This window comes from Vidua macroura, chromosome 30, assembly GCF_024509145.1.
Source record: "Vidua macroura isolate BioBank_ID:100142 chromosome 30, ASM2450914v1, whole genome shotgun sequence".
Classification (NCBI taxonomy): Eukaryota; Metazoa; Chordata; class Aves; order Passeriformes; family Viduidae; genus Vidua; species Vidua macroura.
Window position 1 is genome coordinate 360,477 of NC_071600.1, and position 23,675 is coordinate 384,151.

The 23,675-nt window shown below is 51.2% G+C and overlaps 2 protein-coding genes across 2 annotated transcripts in view; one reads left to right on the top strand and one right to left on the bottom strand.

Annotated features, from left to right (window-relative positions):
- Nucleotides 1–23,675, top strand: part of LOC128820678 (serine/threonine-protein kinase pim-3-like) — a 45,973-nt gene that overhangs the window by 12,993 nt on the left and 9,305 nt on the right.
- On the bottom strand, nucleotides 9,944–11,714 carry LOC128820756 (uncharacterized). The gene is made up of 3 exons (XM_054001585.1): nucleotides 11,644–11,714; nucleotides 11,193–11,300; nucleotides 9,944–10,730 (listed from the first exon to the last, which is right to left on the bottom strand). The coding sequence occupies exons 1-3, from the start codon at nucleotides 11,669–11,671 to the stop codon at nucleotides 10,207–10,209; spliced, it is 660 nt and encodes a 219-aa protein (XP_053857560.1). The 5' UTR covers nucleotides 11,672–11,714; the 3' UTR covers nucleotides 9,944–10,206.

Sequence of the window (23,675 nt, forward strand, 5' to 3'; positions counted from 1 at the left end):
TAGGGCCTTCTGTGACCAGACTGTGGGGGAATGGTTCTAATCTAAAAGACAGTCAATTCAGACTAGATGAAAGAAACCCATTTTTTACACTGGAGGTGCACTATTGGCTGTATCAGTACTTGTGTTCTGTAAAACAGGTAAGTTGTTTCGGCTTCTTGCCCTGTTTCTCACTGGATAAAATCCAAATGCTGCATTGCTCCCTGTCTACTTTCTTCCAAGTCAAGGCAAATTTTGTTCATTACTGAGTGGGACATATTCATCTGTTCACAAGCAAATTCTTCTTGCCATTCACACAATGTGGATTTGCTCAAATCAGACTGTAACTAAGGTCTGCCTCTCACTAGGATTCAAGTTGATGCACTGTGAGGCAAAGTGCCGAGTAATTTGTCCTGGTGTCTGGCCCTGTAGAGGGTTTTTCTGGAATTAAATGACATTTGAAGGCAGCTGTAGTCTGGCATCTTCAAGATGAAGAAACAGCCTTTGAAACAGGATTTTGTCCTTTCTTCCTCCTCCTCCTCCCAGGAATTTAAATCTCTGAGGTCTAAGCTCTTCAGCTGCCTCACAAACATTGTTTTAATTCAGACAGGCATCCATGCAGTGAGCCACAAATCAGGACTGTGGCTCTGAAGCTTGAAGCAATGCAGGTTTATAGCACTAAAAATAATAATCTGTTACCCAGGTTAAGCCAAGCACTTCCCAAATAACTCTACCTATCCTCAGGGATGTTTCCAAAAGGATCACTGTAAAAGCTGGGAGTGGGGAGAGAGAGCGTCATCAAAATTAAAAATACAGCTTTCTGAGACCTTTATATTCCGACAAAAAGAGAGTCAAAATTGTTCATATGCGGAACATTAATTAAGAAGTCAACGACAGATTGTCAAAATAATTGCTTGGGGAACAAACAAACACAAATAAAAAAAAGTTTACATGTAGATAATAAGTAAACCATCATGCTAAGAAAAAAACCAGATGTGCTAAAACTAAAAGCAATAAGGCTGTTTCATCTCATGTCTCAATACAAAAAACATGACTGAAAAGAATCAGAGATCCTCACGACCATTACTATATACAGGAACTTCCAGGTATTGGGAAAAAATGAAGGAAACTGTAGTGTGCAATTCACAGAGGTAACCTGGGATTTCTTGGTGAACTTGTTGCAAAATTTCTGAGAGCAGACTGGAAAAGCATAGGGACTGATCAGACCATGCGTGGGCATTTCCAGCAGTGTGAGGGATGTTTCTGGGAGCAGCTGCAGGGAAGAGAAGCAGCGCACAATCACTGGGTGTCCTAGGGTGACCTTACGATGCTCGCGTCCCCGATCGTGTGTTCTGTTGATGCTGGATATTATATTGTGTGCCTTCCAGAGGGGCTCTGAGAGCAAAGGCGGGGAGAAGAAGCACGGAGTTTGTTATCAGAGACTGCACTCACTGCTGCCCAGTCTGCTGGAACACAGAACTCCACGGTGCTGTCTGGGCACGGATGGGGCAGAACACCGCGCTCCTTTGCTTTTTAGTTACTTTAGCTAGCTGGGGCAGTCTCAGCTGGTTTTCTTTCCCTTTTCTTGGATCCGTTCGAACCTGCTCTCGACCGGCACCTGGGGAAGCACCGAGAGCTTGCACTTTGTGGCCCACGGGGGGCTACTCTGGGCAGCAGCCTTTCCCAGTGCCAGAGGGACTGAAAACAGAGCCACCATCCACCGGAGAGATTTTCTGAATCTGTCATCTCTTCAGAGCGACAAATGAGTTTTATCATCTGGTATTGTTCATTTTTTGGGCTGGGGAGTGCTTTGCCTGTTAAATAAACAGGTTTTTTTCACTTCTCTCTGCGGAAATTTTTCCCAAACTGATTGAGGGGATGGGCCGGGCGGGTTTGATTTCTGGGGGGGGCGGCCCTTTTGGACATTTGCTCCCAAATTTGCCCTAAACCAGGTGTCGCCTTCTGATGAGAAGGCTGGCGACCTGGTTCAAGACACAGCACGGCAACCCGGCCTCCCCCAGGTCACTCGGGCAACAGACATGCACAGACACCAATGTGGTGGATGGTCAAATGGCGTTTATTATCTTATCTCATGGGGTTAAATAGTCAAGGGGGCTTCACTACGTCAGAAGGGGATGGTGGGTCTGGTTGGGGTTAGTAAGGAGTGGAAAACTACTGAGTTTAGGAGGGGCTGCATGCTTTAGGGGTAATTGATTAACTATAGCAGGAAGAAGGGGGGAAGGGTCTAGCTTTCCGTCACATCCCGAGATCTTCCGTTCGCCTGTCCCTATCTACCACATCTCCCCCCCCCTTTTTTACTAATGAATGAGGTAGTTATAAACATAGGCACTAAGGTGAGGTATAAAGTTGTAATGTGATAAGGGAAAAGGGTTTTTTGGTAAACCTGAGTAATCTTCGCAGGGGAAGTTTAGAGAACCTCTGCGACTGGCAGTGTCCTCGGTTTTTGGTTCACAGCATTTGTTGCCGGCCTATGAACAGGATGTTGGCCCGTTCTAGGCGAGCTTGAACAAATGAGACCAGCCTGTTTAGCAGGCAAGGTCCGAATGTGAAGGTTAAAAGCAGTATCGCTAGCGGACCTACTAGGGTGGAAATTAGAGTGGTGAGCCATGGTGATTGATTGAACCAGGACTCGAACCAGCTCTGTTGGGTTTCCCTGTCTCTCTTTCTTTGAGCCAGTCTATCTCGGAGTTCTGCCATGGAGTCTTTAACGACTCCTGTGTGGTCCGTGTAGAAGCAGCATTCCTCCTTCAAGGCAGCACACAGACCTCCTTGCTGCATGAACAAGAGGTCCAGTCCCCGCCTGTTCTGTAAGACCACTTCCGAAAGCGAGGAAACTGATTTCTCTAGAAAGGAGGTGGATTTCTCGATCCTCTGCAGGTCCTCATCGATGGTCATTTGCAGCTGAGCAAGCCCTTGGTGTCGGGTCGCGAGGGCCGAGACACCTGTGGCTGTGCCAGCTGCTCCCAGGCCGAGCAGCATTGCAATAGTCACTCCCGTTATTATTTCTCTTTTGTGGAGTCGGCCGGGCTCCTCGAAGATGTGGTACACCTCCTCGTCTGAGTGGTACAGGACTCTAGGAACAATTAGAACTTGGTAGCGTCATTGAATTTGGCAAGGAACACGCAAGGACTTACCCCAGATTTCTGACAAACCCACATCCCAGATGCGGATGGGACTGCCCACTTGTTGATCTTTCTGTTGGGCTTGACGACTTCGGTGCAGAGGTTGCCTTTCTGCTTCGCCAAGGCTGCATTGCCAAAGCATTTGCCCCGGCCTGTGACTTGACTCAGGGTGATTCCCCTTCGGGGGGTGTCCCATCTGCACTGGTGAGGGGCTTCGGCTGTGGAGTAACTGAAGGGGGTGTCTAGAGCGACTCCTTCGTAGAAAGGAGGTTTAACATCGTAACAAAGCCAGCAAGAATTGGTTAGGTTTGGGTTGGATTCGTTCAAGGATAGAAAGGTAGCCTCTAGCATGCGGAAGATTGGGTCTGAGTCCGACTCGGCTAAGCGGCCTATTTGGAAGGCATCTGCATGGCCGGTCGGGATATCAGTGGCCTTTGTGGGTAGTGGTTTGGGATGGGTAACGTTTTCCCCTTTCAGCACGTCCTTAATAACCATATTGGGTCCTACCGGTCGGGGTGCCAGTGGTTGGAGCCTGATAATTCGCACGTTCACCCACTCTTTTGGCGCCTTGAGGACTACCGTCCATGTTCTGCCTGTGGCCCAACTAGGGTGTTCTGGCTGCAGGACCGTCATGTTATAGTCTGTGCACTTCCGATATTTGGGTTGTGTATGATAGTTGTCATAGACCCCTCCCTTGAAGGCGGGCTTTTTACAGCCGGTAGGTGCCCAGGTGAACTGCAAGAATCTATCGGGCTCTTGTGGTTCCCACCCTTCTCCCGATGGTCTGGCATCTGTGACAATGGTTTCACAGCCCCAGTGTCTGCAATATCCCTACCCCGGGTAGTTACAGTACTTCTTCCCAGGGTTGGAGGCTGGACACCAGTAGGACAGGTACATGTACATGATGTGCGGGTGATGGGGTCGTAGTTTTGGTCGTCCTGGAAACAGGTCGGTGATATGGAACACGAAGGATGGGGTGCCTGCCGTGGTGATTTCTTTGAACACCTTGTCACTTGAAAGATGCTGCATGACCCACCTGAATGGCTGATGGGGGTGATAGTCTGGGTTGGCTCGCCCCCCGGCGATGAGCCCTAATAGCAAGATCACACAATGCCACCGTTGCTGTCTGGGTCTCACCGGTGTAGGATTCTTGGGTGCTGTCTGGCATTTTGGTGGTTCGTCGCTTTTCTCTGGAACCGGGATGTACGTGTTACGGGGACGACCCACGAGCATGTCCTGTAAACAGAAACTTGCAATTCTTGTTAGTCCCCTGGGTTGTGGCTGTATTGAAGAGAAGCAGTCCTTGATGTCCAGCACTGCGCATGGCTGCCCTTTGGGGTTTACCAGATTATATACCCGTTGTTGGTTTCCCTCTGGTCCGGTGATCCTCACCGGGAAGGCTTTTACTGCCCCTGAGGGAGCCCATTTTGCACAAGCTATCTTTATTCTAGCCCAGTCGGTAAACTGGGCTGGTTCGCATTGTGATTGCCTTTCAATGTGGCTTAAGGCTTTATTTGGTTTTGTTTCAAACCGCGTCAGCTCCGCTTTTTCTGTTTCTGAGTCCCCATCAGCGTCCATCAGCTCTCCCGAGCTGTTGGAGCTGATGGAGCTCGACTCAGAGCCGGAAGTCGAGTGCCAGCGCGTTTCCGGGTCCCAGTGCCTTTTCGTGCAGCTCCGGCCCCGTCCCTCCCCCTCCCTTCGGGGGTGGTGCTGTTCCCGCCCCCTGGGCTTGCCCTGCCGCCCGCAGGGGGAGGTCTCTCCCTTAGATGGTAGCGGCGTTGAGCATGGCTCCTGATTGGGCATGCACTCTCTGCCGCCCCCCTCCTCCTCCTTTCCTCGCGGCTGCGCACTAGCGGGAATCCGGGTATTCGGGGTCTTCCCGCAGGGAGCATGCGCGCCCCGCCCATCTTCTCGGTCACCGGCACCATGTTTGGCGGGACAGGGCGGCGGCGGCGGCGGCGCCGCTCGTCCCTCCGCGTCTCTGGCTTCCCTAGCCAGTACCTCCCAAACGGACTGCGCGCGCTGCCGCGCCCCCGGCGCCGAGTCACCGATCCGCGGTGAAGGAACGGACGGGGGGGTCCGCGAGTTTTTCGGGAAGTCCCGCGGGGGGGGTTGGGCTCGGGCTCGGGGAGGGGGGGAACGCACCCGATCCCCCCGGGTCCCCGCTCCCGGGTACCTCGCTGTCGGGGGCGGTTTGCGTTGCCGCTCCTACCCCCAGCTTGGGTGTAGCTAATAAACATGCGCTTGCCGCGCTCCATGTTTCTTGTTCCTCTAACGCCTCGCGCAGGGCCCGCTCGACTTTTCCCCAAGCCTTGAGGCTTTTCCCGCTGCCTGAGGTTTTTGTTTCCTCGGCTAATGCGGCCGTACATTTCCCCCACACCTCCGGGTGTAATATATCCACGGGACGTTCAATCATCCCGAGCTCAAGGAGTCTCGCAATAGCGAGGTAAAAATCCTTGAGCTTACACTTAATTCCCCACTGCTTATACATTGAACTTACGACCTTCGCGATGGCCTCCATGTGGCTCGCTGGTCCGGGGACGTCTCCCCCGCCTAGAATCGGCTTGGCCGTTCTGGCCGCTGTCTCTCGTCCAGGAGATTCCCGCTACCTTAGGGTTTCGGCACCATATGTCGCCTTCTGATGAGAAGGCTGGCGACCTGGTTCAAGACACAGCACGGCAACCCGGCCTCCCCCAGGTCACTCGGGCCACAGACATGCACAGACACCAATGTGGTGGATGGTCAAATGGCGTTTATTATCTTATCTCATGGGGTTAAATAGTCAAGGGGGCTTCACTACGTCAGAAGGGGATGGTGGGTCTGGTTGGGGTTAGTAAGGAGTGGAAAACTACTGGGTTTAGGAGGGGCTGCATGCTTTAGGGGTAATTGATTAACTATAGCAGGAAGAAGGGGGGAAGGGTCTAGCTTTCCGTCACATCCCGAGATCTTCCGTTCGCCTGTCCCTATCTACCACAACCAGGACACAGGGACAATCTCTTTGCTGGCTCTAGACTTTATGACAGTCTGTCCCCTGGGGCTGGGGGAGCTGTCACAGGGCAAGGAGGGCCAGGGCTGCCAGGGGCTGCTCAGGGATGGGTTTGGCCCGTGTCCCTTAAAGCAGCGACTGCCCAAGCAGCTGCGCTGGCCCCGGGCTCTCCTCCCGGCCTGCTGGGCTTTGTTGGGTGGCACAGCCTGTGCCAAGGGGCGGCAAGGGGCCTGCAGGCCCCAGCTCTGGGGGAAACAGAGAACGTCCTGGCCGTATCCACCGTGCTGCCAGCTCAGCAGTGCAGCACAGCACGGGCTCACGCTCCCCACTGCTCCCACGAATGCAGCCGGCCCCACAACACGTGTTCCTGATACCCAGAAAAACATCAGAACGGGTTGATGTTGGGGAACACCCGATTTGCCTGTGATAAGAGCAAGTTTGGCCTTCTATTTCTGCCAGGAAATGATTTGGAAGTGCTCAACTAAACCTCAGCTGAGAGCTTCCCAAATCAGCTCTTCTGTTGCAATAAAGAGATGGAGCCGTCACCCCAGTGTCCAGGTGGTAGCAGCAGCAAAGCCCGGCCGGCACCAGCGTGGGCTGAGCTCCATGCCCAGGAGCAGCCGTGGATGCCCACGGTGAGGGCAGGCAGGAGCCAGGCAGGGGCCGCTGTGAGCAGCAGCGGGGCCCCGAGGGGCTGGGGGAGCCCATGCTGAGCGTCCCTGGGCTGAGGGCACATTTCCTCCAGTGGCATCATCTGGGCCTGCACTTCATGAGGCACACAGGGATGTTTTGGGCTCTCTGCTGAGCTGGGCAGGGATCCCTCATGAGGCACACAGGGATGTTTTGGGCTCTCTGCTGAGCTGTGCAGGGATCCCTCATGAGGCACACAGGGATGTTTTGGGCTCTCTGCTGAGCTGTGCAGGGATCCCTCATGAGGCACACAGGAGTATTTCTGGCCTCTTCTAAGGTGTGCAGGGATCCCTCATGAGCTGTGCACCAGCGTATATGTCAGGAGGTTTTTTACTCTTCACAGCACAGCAAAGGGACACTTGGCCAAGGTTTTGCAAGGCTGGGAGAAAGCGTCTTGCAAAGCCTGGGGCCCAAAAGGCTGTGGGCACAGCGGCCGGGCGGAGCCCATCCCCTGGGGCCAGGCCGGGCTGCTCAGGCCGGGCCGGGCCAGGCCAGGGCCCCGGCAGGGAAGGGCCACGGCCCTGGGCTCTGATGAGGCTGCTGAGCTCCGCCCTGGCCCTGTGCTGCAGCCCAAGACATTTCCAGCCAGGGCCGTGCCCTGGGCCACAGGAGGCACCGGGGCTACAAGTGAGGCCGCGCCTTCTGGCTCTCAAGGGGGCTGGCTCTGTTCCCTGGGAGGATGCAGAGCCTTGTGCCTCAGCCTGATGGGGCAAAAATCCCCCCAACATCCCTCTGTTTGCAAAAATAAAGGCTTTGCGCTCATTAATAGGAAAAGCTGTATGGGTGGCCTGCAGCTAATGTTCTTTTGTTGGCTGAACCCCAGTCCTTGCTCAGGTCTCAATGACGGACCCAGCCCCAAGCTGCTCTTAAGACTGATTTGATCAAAGGCACTGAAGTTCTGTTGACTACAAATTCTCCAGGAAAGCAAGCACAGGAACTTGGCTAATGTTGGTGACAAAAACAGAGTGCAGAGTTGAACCTTTGAGGCCACCTCACTGCCACCTGCCCCCCACCCTTTTCTTTTGAATTGATTCAATATTCTGAATGCCAGTTCTTGCATGAAATGGGCCCTCAGCAAGGAGCTGCTGGGCCTCCTTGTGGTAAACAGGCAAAATGCAATTAAAAGGAGGCTGATGACTTTTATAAAAAATGTGCCTATTTATTAAAACTTAGAACAACAGAGGCCGAGGCCTCAGGGTAAGCCTAGGGCCTGCGCCACAAGCCAGAGGTAGCTCTAACAGCGCTGTGTGACAAGGTGTTCCTGCGGGCACGAGGTGCCCTCGAAAGAGCCCGGCTGCTCCGCACCCAGGGATTTTTTAAAGTCTCTTGGGGGTGCTCGATTGGTGCGCTTTGGATCCTCTTGCCGACCGGTCCTTTTCTTGGTGGCTGATCGCTCTGTAAGATGGTGCAGTCCTGACCAATCATTTTGGAACACAGCAAACTTACTGGGTGGCTCGTTTCCCAATTGTAGTTCCAGTTGCTGTCATCGCCCTATGATGTCACTTTTCTAGAAGATTCTTACCTTATTACCACCCCCCTTTCTCTGTTTAGTAGCCATACACATACACTTCAACAACTGTACATTCCACTCAACAACTCATCACATGAATTATATAACAACTCATTATATTCATTAACAATCCATAACAACTTATTATAATAATTAACCATTAAGAACTCCACCTTTGAAAGTGAATTTATTTATAACATCCTGGGTGCCGCCCAAGGGAAGCTGTTTCTGTCTTGCATCACAGAACTGGCAGTTTTTTTGCAAAGACAGCCCTTTACAAAGGACTTGTTTGCGTGCATTAATATCCGAGGGGCTGCTTCCAAAGACAGACAAAAAACCCATGAACAACCAGCAAACCAACCAAACCACATATTAAAAACGAGTATTTTATTTTTAGCTCTTGTATTTAATGTTTTCCCAACCGGCCTCCTTTTCCACTGCAGTATTTTTCTTTGCACAGAACAAATCCCTTGCCAGATGATGTGACTTAACAAGGAAAACACAACTCACACACAATGGATATATTAAAGCTAAACATGCAGACTCCCATTATCACAATCGTCATCATTTCTTTTCTGTTCATTTTTATGTCAGATTGTTTTCAGAAGGGTGAGAACACTATCTCACATGCCCTGGCTGGTTTGGTCCCATAGCCACTTCTTATCTCTCCTTTCTTATGAGCTGTCCTTCCTGTAGTTCCTCTGCCCATTTGTTGCTCTTGGATCTCTGCCTCCTTCACCTGATTTTTATCTTTTTCTGGATTTGTGGGGATGTTTCTGTTGGTTTTGTTGTTTTCCTGCTGGTTGTTGTGTTTGCCTGTTTGATTTGGTCACAGTTTTACTTTTGCTTTTTGGGTTTTTTTTCATCCACTTAACAGCAGAAATCAGCTTGTGATTTGTATTGTGAAGTTTTGATACACAGGTGTTGCACATCAAGGTTGTTTTTGTTTTTAAAGTCATCTCAGACACAGACCTGCAAGCCCCTGTGACTTTGAGAACGGAGTGCTCTCAGACAGCAAATTGTGCATGGATAGGAAACTTGTAATTCCTATCTCCATTACACACGGCAAAATGCCAAGGGGTTGGAATGGTACCAATTGTAGCCTTTCTTTTGCCTTCTTTTGCTGCCATGCCATAAAACTGTGTCAGATTCATCAATGACCTCGGTTCTTCCAGGATGGGGCGTGCAGGGATGATCCCTCAGGGAGCAAACAGACCAAATCCCTAATTTATATAAATTACTTCACTCGAGTATTTTCTGCTGATAGATTTTTATTTTCCTGCCCAGAGCTGGAAAAAAGAACGCTGGCAGTTTGCTTTAGCTATGAAGTGAAGAGACTCTTCTCAACAGGTTCCAGCTCAGCTTCTTCTTGGAATTAAAAGCAGAGCAAAACTCTTCTCTTGGTCACATCACACACACATAAGTTTCATGAGTTTGTGAAAGACGTAAGAGTGTAAAAATTATTCCATTTTATAGTACTTATTGTTTTCTAATTCAGCCATGGGGAAATTATGCCATCAGTCACTATATCAAATAACTGGAAAAAGCACTGGAAAAGAATTTTTTTTTTAACTAAGTTTAAAAAAAAGGGAAAGAATTCCATAAAGAAGACCAAAAAGTAAGAATACAGTAATTTAAACTTCTCAAAGGCCTTTGATAATGGAGCCCTGAAGCCCAGTCACGTGCAGTGCAGCCTCAGCGGTCCCTTTGAGCCCAGAACTACCAAGGGTCAGGGCCGGGATGAGCCTTCACCCAAAACAGGCTCCAAGACTGAGTGGGAATCAATCCAGAACAGGGCTTACACAAAGAGCAAAGCCTCAAGGCCAAAGCTAAACCTTCATCAGGTTGGATTTGTTTGAACACTGAACTGGAGCAAATTTGCTTGTCTGGTAACGTCACTGTCACCATGAAACTTTACATGAGCTACTAAATAAGCACTGTCCTGTCCTGAGCTGTGTGGCCCAAATACTGTTGAGAACTTGCTCTGCCTCTGCCCTGTGCCCCCGGGGCTGCTCTTGGCCTGGCAGCCTCAGTGGGAGCCAGCACTGGCTGCAGCCCCAGCAGGCCCCCCAGGACAAGGCCCAGCAATGAAGAGGCCAATGAAAGCACTGGGCAGCAGCAGAGCCCTCAGCAGAGTTCTTTGGACAACCACGGACTGGCCACAGCTCCAGTGCAGCATGACTACGAGTCAGGCTACCAATGCTATGAGCAGAGTTACAAGAAAGCTGTGGAGAAAAATCAACAACTGACCGTCTGCTCTCGTACAGCTTCCGAATGCCAAGATAGCAGCCGATCAGCACGAGGGGCACGGTGAACAGTGTCACCACCGTGCCTATCATGCAGGACCTGCGCACATCCTGGGGGCAGACAATTCTTGGGAGGCGCACTGGATCCGGGGCAAATATTCCTGTTTCAGTGATAACGTCTGTGGGAGCAGTGGGGAGCGTGAGCCCGTGCTGTGCTGCACTGCCGAGCTGGCAGCACGGTGGATACGGCCAGGACGTTCTCTGTTTCCCCCAGAGCTGGGGCCTGCAGGCCCCTTGCCGCCCCTTGGCACAGGCTGTGCCACCCAACAAAGCCCAGCAGGCCGGGAGGAGAGCCTGGGGCCAGCGCAGCTGCTTGGGCAGTCGCTGCTTCGAGGGACACGGGCCAAACCCATCCCTGAGCAGCCCCTGCCAGCCCTGGCCCTCCCTGCCCTGGGACAGCTCCCCCAGCCCCAGGGGACAGAGTCAGGCCCTGTCAGGACACACAGGAGCCTTGCTCTCCCTCTCTGCCCTTTCCCCACCATGGGCACCCCGTGCAGCCACTCCCAGGTTTCAGGACGTGGCTCCCACTGAGGGACCCCAGCAGGATTGCTCAGCCTGGCAGAGCCTGGCACAGCAATCACCTTCTGTGGCACTGTCTGGCATCTCCTCCCTTCGTGTATCGGGGGCTGGCACGGAGCCATTGCTTCCTCCAGGAAGTGCTGCCTTCAGCAAAGCCCTTTGGTCCATCTCTGGAGAAAGGAAAAGGGACAGCTGGATCAGGTGGAACCATTCCCCATCTTCAGGAAGTAGTACTTTTCAAAGACATGGAGAGGGGGAAATTGCAGGGGATTTCAGGCCCGTGGTGCAGTTTGGGCTCCCTGCCAGCTGATGCCAAATGCCTTCCTGCAGAGGCTGGGGAGAAGCTGCAGCCAGGCCAGCCTGGGAAACATCCCTGCAGGGCAGGAAAGCAGCAGCGGGGCAGCCAGGCTGCCATGGATCCCTTCCCTCTGTGCCGGGCACAGCGTGTCCAGATGTGCAGGGAAAGCCCCCGGCTGCTGAGTCCCAGGGGAAGGCTGAGGGAAATGCACCCACCACGGCGTCTCTCCAGATCACTCAGCATCTGGTCTAGGTGTCTGGCTGCCTCCAGAGATTTCTTGTCTCCGCTGTCTGCGTTGTTCCATGGAGGAGGACCTTAAAAGAAAGTTGTTCCATGTCCCCTTCAGGCCAGAGTGGCAGTGAGTGCCCCTGGGTGATTGGTGCCCTGCAAAGCACTCCCTCAGCTCTGCCTTCCACTCAGGAGCAGGGCCAGGGGGACCACGTGCCTGCGGTGGCCCCACACTGGCATGGAAGGAGCCTCTGGCAGGGCCGTCCTCGGGGGAGAAAGGATTCCCTGGAGCTGCCAGCAGCTCTAAACCCAGCCCCAGGCAGGGCCAGGGCTTGGCAGCAGCAGCAGGAGCAGCTCAGGCCGGCAAAGGAGCTGCAAAAGGCACAGCCCCGGGGCACAGCCCTGGGCCCGGCCCCTTCCCTCTCTGCTCTTCTCCGTGGCTGCACAGAGCACAGGGAAGCGCACACTGGAATTGCACACGGAAGGAAGATGGACAGCTAAATGCTCCTTCCTGCCACACTGACAGCCATTCTGTGGGATCCCTCAGGGATCCAGAATGGAGCCAGGCAAGTTTTCCAGAATCTTTCAACCCTAACTTGACCCAACACCAACGGAGGCACCGGTAAGGGAAGCCCTGTGAGTGCCCCAAGTGCGGGAAGAGCTTCATGCGCTGCTCCAGCTCCATCCCTCACTGCAGGACCCAGGTTGGGCACAGCCCTGGTGACCCACATTCCCTGTGATCCATGTTGGGGATACACCTGGCTGGATTTCTTTTTGGTTTTGCCTTAATTTTCTTCTGATTCATCTTTATCCCTTAAACATATCTAAAACAGGGTAAATGAAAGAAATTGACCAAAAATATCTGAAGTCCCACCATTTCACAGGTGTTTGAGGGGGAATTTAGGATTTGGGGACACGTTCTGTGTGGAGTGCCCCTGTTGCTAAGAGGCAGGAGTTTGATCTCACCCTTCTTGTGTTGCTGATAACTCCTCCCTTGCCCCAAACCCTAACTCCACCCCTGGGATACCCTGTACAAACCCCACGGCCCTTCCTTTGCCCTGTCTTTCGGGGGTAAGAAATGGATTCTGGAGCTTTGTGAAACCAAGACCCGTCTCGTTTGTTCCTGGCAGCGGCAGCTGCACCCTCCCTGGACACCATGAACTCAGCTGCAACAGTTCTGGAGGATTTGTGTGTTCTGGGGGGATTTTGGGCAGTGTTCTCCATCTCTTTGCATTTCAGAAGCCAAGAGGTGTATTAATTTACAAGTCCTTCAGGCTTCACCCGGGTGCCCAGCCAGTCCGGGGGAAAACCCTCAGAGGACCGGTCCGCGGGGAGGAGGCGGCAGGAACCCGGATAACTCCACCGTAAGGACGAGAGGACTCCGGAGAGGCTGTATTCCTAGAGGCTTTATTTCAGGAGAGTTGCAGGAACAGGAGGAGGAGAAAACGAGGGACACAAGCGCTCTAGAAGGGAGCAAAACTCCGGGAGCCCCGAGGGCAGGCGGGGCTGGGTATTAAGGGCAAAGGAGTAGGAGTGGTTAGGGTACAAAACAGCCAATGGGCAACGGGTAAAGGGGGGAGAGTGGGGTGACATACAGAGAACCAATCAGGGTACAGAGGAGGAGTGGTATTTGAACAGGGGCCAATGGGGGTAACAGAATAACTGAACTTTCTGGAACTGGGGAGAGTACCAAGCATTGATGGACAGCTCTTCTGGGGCGGAGAGCAGCAGTTGATTGGCAACCTTTTCTAGACTGTTGCTGCCTCCCAAGGGAGAGCAGAACCCCTCCCACAACTCCCCCTTTCTGATTTATTAAAAAAACATTCCCCAAGTTCCTCGTTAACATTTTCTTAAAAATAGTTAAGGCTACAGAAATTAAGAAAATAATAATCAAAATCCAAAATAAACCTTTAACGATTGGCACGGCCCACCCAGGAACACCCCACTGGGAGAAGGTCTTGTTCACCATATCCACAGCCCTGGTTTCAGTCTTTAAGTCTTTGACTAATGCCTGGATCCGCTGGATGTTGGCTTGGATGGATGTGCTCTTCGATGTCAAGTTGAAGCAGCACATCCATTCAAAGTCCTCGCAGCTATGGCCATGGGCGAGCAGCAGGAAATCGATGGCCGCTCTGTTCTGTAAGGTGGCATGCCTGGTGGTCTCTTCCTCTGCCAAGAGTTCTGATAATGCGGCAGACGTAGCGTTGGCCTACTTACTCATCCAACACCCCAGGTGAGAAATCTCACCGAGGGCTTTCGCTGCCACGTACCATGGTAGAAAAATAGAAGCGGCGACCCTCTTTCCCTCACTCCAATCATAAATTTCGGAATCGCAATTTGGGTCAAATTCACCATACGATCGCTTTTTGCGTGTCAATTGACTTTTCTTCTTCCAATCCAGAATTTGGGTTTTATTGGGGGTTAGCGTTGTAAGCTTGCCAAGGCTACAGGGACCCCCTTTGCTATTGGAGGGGATCCCAGCCCACGCCGTGTCCCCACAGATGAGAAACACACCCCGAGGGAGCTCCTTAGGGAATGGGTAGGACTTAGACACCACAGGGCTTGTGTAATTGCACCACTCATTGATGTATTTTCTATTTGCTGGTGTTACGTCTTTGATGTTTTGCCCTGGTTTTGTTTGTGGGGCCTTAGTATAAAACCGAATACAAAAGTGGACCCTTGTGGACCCCAGTAGGTCCAATTCCTGGGGTTCCTGTGGTGCCTGTGGTAGTGTCCCCATCCAACTCATCCAGGAGTCCGCCGGGTTGAGTTTCATCCTTGTGAACGGAAAATCATTTTGGGACAGGGGGACTCCCACCAGGCATGTAGACAACGGATTGTCTACACTGCCCATGGCCATGCACAGCTGTTCTTGTCCTATAGACTTTGCCAGTGTGACCCAGACGTTTTCCTTGGGCTGTGGCACGAGCCAGCTTCCTGCCAGGTGGAGCCATAAGATGGTGACGAAGGCAGCTGCAGGAAGCCGGTCGCTGCGGGGTGTTTTGGCTGATGTAATTGCCATCTGGGTGGTCAGTAATCTAATAACTCGGACATACAAAAAGAGAATAAGACCAAGGTCCCTTCAAATCCCCATCCTCCCCCGTTTAAATTAACATTGAAACAGAAAATTGTGGGGTCAGGTGTGAGGGTAAGGGGGGCGAGGAAAGTGGTAGGACAGGAAAGGGTAAGGAATGGTTGGGGATGGGGTCAGGGGGTAAACTGTCCAAGCCGGTGGGAAGTATTGATTAGTTATCAGAGTCCTTGTGGCGGTGTCGATGGGTCTGCTCCCCTTCCTTTTCCTCCGACTCCAGGCGACGGTGGTATCCGCTGGAGCTGTTGTCTCGGGGGAGTGGTCCGGGGGGTGGCTTTCCTTCACGATGTCTTCCCGGTATGGTTTTATAAACTTGCCTGGGATCCACCTGGGGCCCTGTTCTGTGGAGACACAGCCATACCCTCTCCCCCATGTTATCAGCGGGTACAGACCTTTGATGTTCCTGGACTCAGGGTCTTTCACGAGCACTGGTGGTCTTTCTTTCAACTGCGCCCTGGTGTTATTGTGAAAGTGGCGTAGTATCGGGGGGGTTTGGCTTGCGGTCCGAACAGTTCATGAAATTGAGAACATATAGGGCTTTGCACAACCTCTCTACAGGGCTCGTGGTGAGGGCCAAATCGTTTTGCTGCTCTAGCAGTTTTTTAATTTCTTGATGTTTTCTTTCCATGATCGATTGCCCTGTAGGGTTGTGTGGAATTCCCGTGATGTGATCAATGCCCCATTGTTGCACGAATTCCATGAACTATTTGGACACAAACCCTGGTCCATTGTCTGTTTTGATCATTTTAGGGACACCCAAGGTGGAAAAAGCCATGTATAAATGTTTGATGACGTCCTTTGTTTTTTCCCCCGTGTGGGTGGAGGCAAACACTGCCCCCGAGAACGTGTCTACAGACACATGGGTGTACTTCAGCCGCCCGAAGGAGGGAGAGTGTGTTATGTCCGTTTGCCAGGTTTCCAATGCCCCCAATCCCCGAGGGTTAACCCCCGTCGCTAAGGATGGTAAGGCGTGGGATTGGCAATTGGGGCATGTGGCTAAGATGGCCCGCGCCTGCTCCTTGGAGATTTTAAACTGACGGCAAAGCACCGGAGCATTTTGGTGGAAAAAGGTGTGGCTCATCTTAGCCTGCATGTGGACATCTGGCAAGGTGGGTCTTAGAACTGTAGGGTTTACAGAGGTGGAGGTGGCCAGCATCGCCAGGGCGTCTGCTCTCTGGTTTCCCTCAGTGATGTCACCTGGCAGGTCTGTGTGTGACCTGACATGCAGAATGTGATACGGTTGCTCCCGGTGGGAGATAAGCCAAATTAATTCCGAGAGCAAGCTGTACAATGCTTTGTTGTGAATTTCTTCAAGCAGGGCGTGTTCAGCCCTTTCTGCTATCCCGGCCACATAAGCTGAATCAGTGACGAGATTAAAAGGTTGTTGAAATTTTTTGAAGGCTCTCACGACCACTGCAAGCTCAGTGATCTGGGGGGAACCCTGAACTATTTGGACGTCAGACTCCCACTTCTGACTGTCCGGGTCCTTCCAGGTGATCACGGACATGTGGGATCTACGCGACCCATCGGTGAACACCGTGAGAGCACCTTTTAATGGAATTTTACTTTTGTAGGATTTTGGGGCCAAATACAAGGTGTCTTTAAAAAGTTTGTGTTTGGGAGAATGTATTAAAATTTGACCAGGATAGCTGTCTACCGAAATCTGTAAATTTTCATTTGTTTGTAAGAGGAAATCCAATTGGTCCAAATTTAATGGTAAGTAGATGTTGTAGATGTCGGCGAACCCAATGGGAAGAATGATGATGTCTAACTCCATTTCAGAAGGCTGAATGATTGCTTTATTATAATTATGTTATAATACATTAATATGCTATATAAAAGAGGATACTAAATACTACATGCTACTTTCTCTAACTATCATATCTAACTAACTCACAACTCGTGACCCTGTACTCCAGAGTCCAGACACAGGTGGATCCGACTGGCTGTCAGGACTAAACAATCCACCATGGTCCAACCAAGCGCTCACTCTGGGTAAACAATTCTCCAAACACATTCCACAAGAGAAAAACAAGGAGCAGAAATAGAAATTGTTTTCTCTTTCATTTCTCTCTGTGCACCTCAATAAAAAATCCTGAGAGAAAAAGAAATGTGCTTGCCACATATCACCGTTTTAGTATAAATTAAAAAAAATAAATAAAATAAAAAAACTGCATCTGCAATTCTTCTGCAGGGTCCTGCAAAAGAGAGCCAACACATCTCAAGAGGTCCCCTTATCTATTTGCTAGTTATCAATCAAAAGCCAAATCAGATGCTGATGTGGAATGTTCAACGAGATCCTTTACCTGCAAACCATCTATCAAATCTCTAAAACAAAACTTACAACATAAAAACCCAAACAACAATTAAAAGAATGCTCAAATTTCAAGTCCAAACAACTGATTCTCGGGAGAAGGTGTCCATTGATTGGAAACGTTGATCTTGACATCCTCAAAAGTCCTTCTCAATGCTGAAACAGTAGAACTGCTGAATCCTGAAACAAAACAACTGAAGAAAGTCCAAACAACAATTAAAAACCCATAAACAAAAACCAAATGTGACATCATATAATTATCTAATACCAAAACACTGAATGTCATCCCAGAGACTGCAACAACTGATAAAACCAACTCTGGGCTGATTGTCAACCATGCAAACATACCTTTTTCTTGTGAAAAAAACATCACCAAATTAGAAAAAACTGAAAAAATCTCTGAAATGCCATGGCCAAAACTCTTAAATCAACCACTTTTTTCTTGTTTTTTGTCTTTTCGACCACCTCTATTTAATTAATCTTAAATCTAATTTTTTTTTTTTTTTATTTTTTTTTTTTTTTTAAATCTCGGAATATGAATGCCCAGCAAGTAGCAGGCTTTAAGACCCTGCGCAGCTGGCGGCCCCGGTCCATGCGGGCGGAGCCAAGATCCCAAACCCGGCCGTGGGGCACACCCGGCCCTCCGGCCGTGGGGCTGGACCAATCGGTCCCAGCCTGACCGGCGGGGCGGGATCTTCATCTTCACAGCCCGGCCCCACCACGCGGCCAGTGTCACGGCAAGTCTTCCAGCATTGTGTTCATCCCGCACCGCGCCTGGCCGTGGCCGCAGCCACAGCCTCTCAGGACGCGTTTGCCCCCGCCCCTCAAACGAGGGCATGGCACAAGAACTGCCCCAGGGCTCAGCAGAGAAGGTGTTTTTCCCAGAGAAGTGTTGATTCTCAGGACCTGCGGCACGGTTGGGCCGGCACGCAGCTCTCTGACCCCTGGCCGCAGCACCCCCACGCTCTCCGGGCACAAGACCAGCGGCAGCATTCCCAGAACTCATCCCCCCCGCCCCCCAAACGTGAGCGGGAGGGGCGAGGGGCCTCGAGCTCCGGCGAGAATCCCCCACCCAAGCAAGAATTGGACCAAGAAAAACACTGTTCCCCAGAAAGGCACTAAACTTCATCACTTTCACTTTCGCGGCAGCTGCAAGGAGCTGCCGAGGAGCGCCAGCAGCAGAGAACAGGCTGGGAGGGGACCCCGGGCTGATTGGAGACGGCGGGGTCCGCTCCAACGCGGCCCCGGGCTGCTGCTGCTCGCTGCTGTTGCTGCTGGCAGCGCCTGGCGACCCGGCGAAAGCCGCGGGAGGCGGCGGGGCAGCCGGGACCGGCGGGGCCGGCGCGGGGGCCGGTGCGGGCGGCGAGGCGCGCATCACAGCCGATGTCGGCGCCGCAGGCTGGGGGTCTTCTGTATCCTCACAGCTCGCATCAGGAACAGGCTCCGAGCCGGCGGGCGGGACCACCGGCGCGGCGGAACCGACCGCTGTGGAGGGATCGGCCGCTGGCGCAGGGGGCGCAGCCGCCGCCGCGGGAGCGATGACGGGCGGTGCCGGAGGCGCGGCTGACAACTCCGAGGCAGGGGCCGGCGCGGGAGCCGGCGCAGGCGGCGTCTCCGCCCCTGCCGAGGTGGCTTCAGGCTGGCTCTCAGCGGCGGGTGTGTCTCCCAGCTCCGAATGGGCAGGAGGAGGAGGAGGCACGGCTGCAGGCGGGGAAACCGGCGGGCGGAGCGGCGCCTCCGCCTCCGCCGGGAGCGGCCCCGCACCCTCTGAAGGGACGTGGAGGCGGGGCTCACACGCTGCAGAAGGAGGAGGAGGTGGTGGAGGATGCTCCCTCTGCGCAAAAGCAGAAGAAAACTTCTGAGCCACGGACAAAGGCTCTGCCCCCCCCTTTTCGCGGGGGGGCACCTGCAGCAAAGAGTGAATTATCGGAAAAGGGGTCCATTTCTGGACTATCGGAAGAAGCTCTAAATAAACTTTCATGTATCGAAACGCCCAGAGATCTCGCATGATGCTTTGCCTAATGAGGAAATACAGGGATCTCCAAGCCTCTGTATTCAGGGAAAAAGCCAGATCCCCGAAAAAAACACGACTGTCTGCATATTCAAGAAACTCAAAAAAATCATCATCAGGTGTTATAAATAGAGGCGAATAATTTGTTCAGCCTTTCAAGAGTCAATCAGAAATTTATTGATTACAGCAAGCGATGGCAAGCAAACAGCGCTGGGTGCAGCCGGGGAGTCTCTGCTCCGCAAACGGCTCACCCTGTTTCCCCCTTCCCGCAGTCTTTTTATACTCTCTTTCTTCCGTGTCCGTGGTATCTCTGGGTGTACTCTGCGCTTGCGCCCTCTGTTGCTAGGGGGTCGTCTTCTACTCTCTGGTGGTCGTTTGACGAAGGCTCCTCTCTTCTTCCTTGGTGAAAGTCCACGGCCCTGTAATGGTCTTTTCCATATAAGGTTATATGTTATATGCACCTAAGTTCTAATTACACAACCAGGTAAAGTAATCAACATACTAGCTAGTTTCTGTCTGGCAGTTTTCTGTTATCTACACAAGGCTTCTCTTTTGATTTTCTGTTATCTACACAAGGCTTCTCCTTTCTGTCTTGATGAACAAAGTCTTCTCTAACTTATCACAATCCCCCCTTTTCTTTTTCTTTATTTTGTTCATCAAACCTTTTTAGTTCTTGTAAGCTAAGGGTTAAGGTTTCATTAGTCTCAGGATCCTCCGGTGTGGGTTTTAAAGGGTGTTAAATCGAGAATCCTTGCTAGTGGGTATTATTGTCTGGTTATCAATAGTTGAATTTTCCATTCTTGAGTTACTTTGATTACTGATTATTTCAACATAACTTGGCTCTCTATCTTTGGCTATTACCTGGTTAGGGCCTACTGGCCGGGTATCTGGTGGGATAGGCTCCTTCTTACTGGGTTTTATGTACAGAAAACCCCATGTTTGTCCTACTGTCCATCTTGGATCTGATGGTTTAGTTACATTCAAATACACAATTTGACAATTCCCCTGATTGACTATGCCGCCCGACCAGTCCTTCTGCGGAGCTTTACAGCCGTGGGGTCTTTAAGAAACAGTAAGCCATTGATCTCCTTCTACTGACCAATCTGATGCTATTGTTTCACAGCCCCAATAACTACAGAAGTATTCCCTGGGCTAATTGCAATATCCCTTTCCTGGATTTGATGCTGGACACATCGATGGGGGCCAATGTGCATAATGACGATGTAAAACTAGGAGATCTGAACAATATCTGAGTTTGAATTTCTTTCCTATCTACTGGGGTTAATATCTATTTAAAGGGTTGATGTGAAAATTGAGAATATCTTCTTGGTAATAACATAATCAGAATTACAATAATGATAACTTGCCAAGGAGGATGGAGTCCTGGTTTTGCACTTAACTCATAATTTCCTACCATTTCCCTTTTAGCTTGTTGCCCTTTTTGTCTACTCAGAGTGGTTGAGTCGGTACCTTTGGGGAGATTATCTATACTCAGTCGGTAATATTTGGAGTATCTCTGCATTATTCCACTTGGGATTGGGAAGAGACTGGTTCTTTCCCCTCTGCCTCGCCTGCCGACTCGGGTGCTTCGAGCCGCGGGGATTACCATCTTCTCGGCAGCAGCATCTTCTCCAGCGCATCCATTCCCTTTTCCCCTTCTAGCCTTATACTGCTCCCAGTTCTTATCCTTGACTGGGGATGAGTCACACGGGATTTCTTTCAGCTCTTTCTGACAACACCGGTTTACAATATGGGCAACAAAGGGGGCAGGTTCATTTAGGTGGAAACAAAAATTCTCAGGGTTAACCCCTTTTCTGTAAACTTCCCACTACTCTTCTGATTTGAACCTTACCCACTTATTCTCTAATTCTCCTAACTCTAATATGATTCTTGTTAATCCTCGCTCTAGCTTGTAGCAGCTGGAGCAAATCCCAGTAGGTGGCTTTCCTTTGCGGCAATGGACCCACCACCATTCTTGGCAAGTTTTACAAACAAAGCACACAAAAGGATAACAATCACAACGTATTTCTTTACAGACTACTCCATAATTATTAGCCAAGGGGTAAGTGTATCCTTTCTGTTCCTCTTCTTGGTCTATCTGGATTACCCACACTGAGTCCGTCAGTTTTTCTTCAAGGTGACCTTCAGGTTTCTGGGTTGGCTTGTTACTCTCTAATGGTCAGCTGTAGTCCTTTTGTCTATTGGATCGTAACCGGCGTCTGTCGGTCACACTAGGGGAGTACAGTGAGGCTGCCTAACAAGGCAGGATGCGTACATATACTTTTATTCGTCCACATTCACTTAACTTTATTTTTCACTTACTCTCACGCACAACAAAACAATCACAACAACAAGGTACCTTTTATTTTTCAACACACTTATTACACTTTTATGTTTCCCTGGCCAGTTCCAATGGTCTTGGATACCCCTCAATCTACCTGTGTTGTTCCTAACTCCAGATCCTCTCAGATTTATCTTCAAACCGGCAAAATTTTTATTCAATTCTGGGTGCTCTCGAATATTAATATCTCAACCCAGCAAAACTTAATTCTGGGTGCTCTCGAATATTAATATCTCAACCCAGCAAACTTAATTCTGGGTGCTCTTGGAATGTTAATCCCTCAACCCAGCAGGTTTGAATCAACCCTGGATGCTCTTGGAATATTAATCCCTCAATCCAGCAGGTTTGAACCAACCCTGGATGCTCTTGGAACATTAATCCCTCAATCCAGCAGGTTTGAATTAACCCTGGATGCTCTTGGAACATTAATCCTTCAATCCAGCAGGTTTGAATCAACTTTGGATGCTCTTGGAATATTAATCCTTCAATCCAACAGGTTTGAATTAACCCTGGATGCTCTTGGAACGTTAATCCCTCAATCTAGCAGAATTTTTAGGGGCCCCTCCTACACATTTTACCTTTTATTTTTCCCCAATAGATTATGCTAAGAAAACCTTCTTTTTACCTTTTAATTAATTTTTTTTTTCTAATTAATTGCCTTTTATTCCTCCCCCCACTAAGGGGTCCCACTCTTTCTCTGAGACCTAGACCCGGGGGGGTTCTCTCACTCTTTTTATCACTCGCTTCGTCTCTTTGCTGGCCACTTTTCTCGCGAAAAAGACGGAAACGCAGCATGGGAGACTGCCGCTCTCGCTTAGCAGGTCTGGGATAACCAGCCCGCCTCTCATTCACACACATTCATCCCCCCTTTATTCGCCCTGTAATGCAAAGGATCTCCCAGTGACAGCTTTTAACACTAAAGGGCAGTGCTATTGTATAACAAACAGTTAACTCTTAGCCCAGCTGGGCTCGCTGGCTACTTTTGCAGGCTCTTTACCAACTAGCGATGCTTTTAAGCGGTGCTTGTAACTCCCAACTTGTACCACGCTCCCACTAGCTGCACTATCAGCTAGCGGCGTTCAAAGCAGCTCCTCAAACCGCGGCTTGTGCCCGCGCGCCCGCTGCGCTATCAGCTGGGCTGCGCCTAAAGCACCTTTGCAAGCCCCGACTTAAGCCCCGCGGCACGCTGCCCCCCGCTCGCCAGAGACAGCCCGTGCCACGCATGCGCACCACCCGCTCTATCAGGCAGTGTGGGCTGAGAGCTGCCCCGTGCATGCGCCCCACCCGCTCTATCAGGCAGTGTGGGCTGAGAGCTGCCCCGTGCATGCGCCCCACCCGCTCTATCAGGCAGTGTGGGCTGAGAGCTGCCCCGTGCATGCGCCCCACCCACTCTATCAGGCAGTGTGGGCTGAGAGCTGCCCCGTGCATGCGCCCCACCCACTCTATCAGGCAGTGTGGGCTGAGAGCTGCCCCGTGCATGCGCCCCACCCGCTCTATCAGGCAGTGTGGGCTGAGAGCTGCCCCGTGCATGTACACCACCCGCTCTATCAGGCAGTGTAGCTGAACTGCCCCGTGCATGTGCTCCCCGGCACCACTGCGCTGCGTCTCTGTATCTTAGTAACACTGCACCGCGCTTCACACACACACACACACACACACAAGCACGCACGTCTGGATGTAACAGACACACCACACCGAAACTGGGGCACACCACACTGCAATCGGGACACAACACACAACACACTGAAATCGCGATTTCTCCCTCCCCGAGTTGCGCTATCAGCAGGGGAGGTCCTGCCGCCTTTTCCTAGTCTGGCTTCTAGTTACCCGCTGGATATTCCCCTGGAACTCAACATTCACCTCATCCTCACCTCATCCCCCTCCGACTCATCTTGTACCAGAGCAGAGGGATGTTGTGGTGAATGTGGAGGTAGGGGTGGAGGGGGAGGAGGTATGTAGGATGGAGGGGTGGAATCGGGTAGGTCTGTATCTTCTTTCAATCTTTTCTTCTTCTCCCTAGTACTAAGTGCAAACAACTTAGTGCGAGTTTCCCCCACTGTCTAGAGGGAGGCGTACTCGCTTTCCTCTAAGTTCAAGGGCTCTTTAGAACTCTGTCATGGTTTGACACTGGCGCAATGCCAGCGCCCCCATGAAAATGCACCTTCCCCAAATAAATGCTGTGAGATGTTATCAGGAACAGAGCAGAGCAGGCCCAAGCTTAATAACAAAGGGAAAAAACTTTATTAAACTACTACTACTACA